Source organism: Thecamonas trahens (genome assembly GCF_000142905.1).
Source record: "Thecamonas trahens ATCC 50062 unplaced genomic scaffold supercont1.6, whole genome shotgun sequence".
NCBI classification, from domain to species: Eukaryota; order Apusomonadida; family Apusomonadidae; genus Thecamonas; species Thecamonas trahens.
The window spans coordinates 131,051-134,024 of NW_013657674.1; the positions used below are offsets into that span (position 1 = coordinate 131,051).

Below are 2,974 nucleotides of genomic sequence, written 5' to 3' on the forward strand. Positions count from 1 at the left end.
ACCCCCCTTCTCGGGATAGGCTTCCTCCCCTTCGATCAAGCACTTTGCTGCTGGCCAAGCTGGAAAATTTTAAAAACAGGGCTGGTTTGGGGGGGGTACAGAAAGGGGAGGGTAGTCTGGTCCGTACCATGTTTGTATGAGGAGAGCGGTCTGGTGAGGTGAGGTAGCAAGCGAGAGCGTGGGTGGGTGGTGGCTGTAGTACGAGGAGATCGAAGGAGACCGTCGTTGGTTGGCCTTGTTGTTTCGGCTATCTTCAGGCCGTTCGGTCGTTGGCCGTTGGCGCGCGCGCAAATTTCGCTGTGGCGTGATGCCGTGGGCCGGCGGATGTGCGGTGGTGGAAAATTCGTCATATGTCAATGTGCCGCGACACGCGCCCCCCCCCTCACCCGCTCCCCCCCCCCTCCTCCACCGTACTCTATGTCACGGCCCTCGAGCACCTGACGCAGCCAGTATGGGGTGCTGCCTGGGCGCACATAGGGTACGCAAATGTGGGTGTTCTCGCTAAGTGGCTGCTACCATGGTTGCTTGCCCCCCCCCCCCCCCCTCCCTTCTTGTAGCTGACCTTGCCCATCACCTTTGCATCATTGGCCACGGTGGCTTTCCCCAATTGACGTCGGTCCAACCTTGCAACCCAATGGGATAGACGTCCCACGCATGCCGCGGTTCGGTGGTGGCTCACCCGTGACGCTCGCATCGAGGCAGACTAACTAAAGATGGTGATGACTTGGGTTTGGCCGGTGGGCGCGGGGAGATAGAGCGGCGGAGCTGTGGCACCAGCCTCGCCGAGGTCTGTCGCCACCACTGTAGCTCAGCCGCTCGAGTGGTCGGGCGACGATGGTCTGGTGGTCCCTGGCAGCCAAGGCACAGGACCAGGAATCATCGTCCACGCGCTCCCCAGTCCGGAACGGGTTGTGCCGGGCCAAACTCGAGGTCTCGGCTCCGAGTTGAGCAGCATGCGCGGAGCGGGCGACGAGATTATGACGGTAATGCCAGCGGCCGCTGATGGCCACGCTGCACCGCTCGTCCCGCCCATCAGCTTGAACGGCGACGGCAAGGAGAGTGCGCTGCAGACGCCGACCTCGCATGATCAACAGTCTGCACTTTGTAAGAGTGCCAGCCAGACGGGGCTCCGGCTAATTTCTCAGGCGTCGTCGTCGCGCAATCTTTACGGCCTTCACCCCGTGCCGAACGAGTCTAGCGAAGAGTTTAGCCAGATGTCGGCGCGGCGGCTCTCGATCTCCAACTCGCACGTACGGCGGGCATCGATTTCGTCCAAGTCGTGCGTCTCCCTCTCGTCGACGTGCTCAGGGTCACTGGCGACTCTCGAGGCGCGGCGAATGCGAAGGGCGGCGTCACAAAAGTACCCGCGCTCCAAGTCGGGTACCGTTGGCGAGCTGCCCTCGCTTTCGGGCACCCACACCCGAGCCAATCTCAGTACTTCGGCCCTCCGCGAGTCAACCTCGCACCTTTCCGACTCGATACCGGTCATCAAGGCTCCGCCAAGGGTGTTTAACCCGTCGGGCCTCTCGCGCTCGCACTCGGCATTGGCCACAAACCATGACGGCCGCAGGTCGCCAGTCGTCGGCCTGGCTCGACCTCCCTCGGCTGCAAACATGCGCATCGCATCCGTCGTTGAGGCTCGCAGCCCAAACCCAAACCCGCCGCCGACCGCTGCCCGCCCACCCCCGTCACCCTCGCATGCCACGTCTTCGGGCCAACGCGCTGAGACCACTAGCGAGCAAGCGGAAATACTGTCGTCGTCGTCGTCGTCGTCGTCGTCGTCGTCGTCGTCGGTTTCATCGTCGTCGTCGTCGTCGGCTTCATCGTCGTCATCGTCGTCGTCGTTGCTCGACTCTGTCACCCCGACGACAGCCTCGCTCCACTCGCAGGAGCGAATGTAGTGGCGGGCGTCCTTGGTACATAAATCGGCTAGCGCTGCGACTTGGGCGCGGCCGTCACAGAGTCTCGGAGGATAAAGAGCCACATCTCAACGAGCATGATGGCAATGGTAGCGGCGAGGCCAAGAAGATGCGGGCCCAGAACGCCTCCCCAGCCCCAATTCCCGAGTGTGTAGCCGAACGCGTACATGACCGCCATCGAGACGATGATGTTGACGCCGATGGAGAGCTGGGAGCCGAGCGTCGCCACCTCGCCGGCCATCTCGCGCTCGGCCTCGCGCTGAACCTCTGGCAAGCGCGCCACCATCCTTGCATACTCTGCATCACCCGCCGCCGCCCGCAGCCGCTCCAGCCGCGACGCCAGATCCGGATGCGGCGGCGGAAGAGGTGGTGGCGATCCGGCAACCAGTGCCGTTGATCTGCCCCGCAGCGCTCGCGCCGCCGCACCGGGCGCCAGCCGGCCGTTGGCTACATCAGCCCGCAGTGCAGCCACCACGTCCTTGATCCGCACCGGCCGTTCCGCATCGGGCGCATCGGGCGCATCGGGTGCAGCTGGAGCATCGGGTGAGTCGACTTGGCTCACACTCTGGCTCTGGCTCGGCATGTCTGCTGCGTCGGAGAGTAGGTCCGTCAGAACGGGGCCAGGCGCGATCCAGCCCTGGAAGCGAGTGTCCATGGTGACAGCGGTGGCAGTGGTGGCAGTGGGTGAGGTCTATGCTCACCACGTCGTCCACCGTCGCTGGCGTCGGCTTGGCCTAGCACGAGTGGCGTCACATGGGAGAACGGGGCTTAGAGCCAGCCCCGCTGTGGCCGTCATCCACGGCTACCAGGCGCATGCCTCTCCCGATGATTCTTCAAACCACTTTAGCATGTAGTTGGGCATGTTTCACACCACTAGATCTATGTGTTGTGTGGGGATCGTGCTCTGATCACCCACACGATTGCTGCGAGAGGGGAGGAAGGGGGGCTTGTCTGTGGTGACCAGTTGCGGCATGCCATCCACCGACGACAGCTTCCACCACAGGTGTGGAAGGGGGGGGGGGGGGGGAGGGCGGACCCAACGTACGTACGTAGGT

General features: G+C 63.5%; 2 protein-coding genes across 2 annotated transcripts; one reads left to right on the forward strand and one right to left on the reverse strand.

Moving 5' to 3' along the window:
• Positions 1 to 452: 452 nt before the first annotated feature.
• AMSG_01491 (uncharacterized protein) lies at positions 453 to 1,930 on the forward strand. Its single transcript, XM_013906090.1, has 2 exons — positions 453 to 478; positions 756 to 1,930. The coding sequence occupies exon 2, from the start codon at positions 954 to 956 to the stop codon at positions 1,899 to 1,901; it is 948 nt and encodes a 315-aa protein (XP_013761544.1). The 5' UTR covers positions 453 to 478; positions 756 to 953; the 3' UTR covers positions 1,902 to 1,930.
• Positions 1,930 to 2,574, reverse strand: AMSG_01492 (uncharacterized protein; the record flags this gene model as incomplete). Its single annotated transcript, XM_013906091.1, has 1 exon — positions 1,930 to 2,574. The coding sequence occupies one exon, from the start codon at positions 2,572 to 2,574 to the stop codon at positions 1,930 to 1,932; it is 645 nt and encodes a 214-aa protein (XP_013761545.1).
• Between the last annotated feature and the right edge of the window lie 400 nt (positions 2,575 to 2,974).

What these genes read in the sequence shown, in the direction of transcription:
- AMSG_01491 (XM_013906090.1), top strand. Translation starts at nt 954, where the DNA reads ATGCGCGGAGCGGGCGACGAGATTATGACGGTAATGCCAGCGGCCGCT.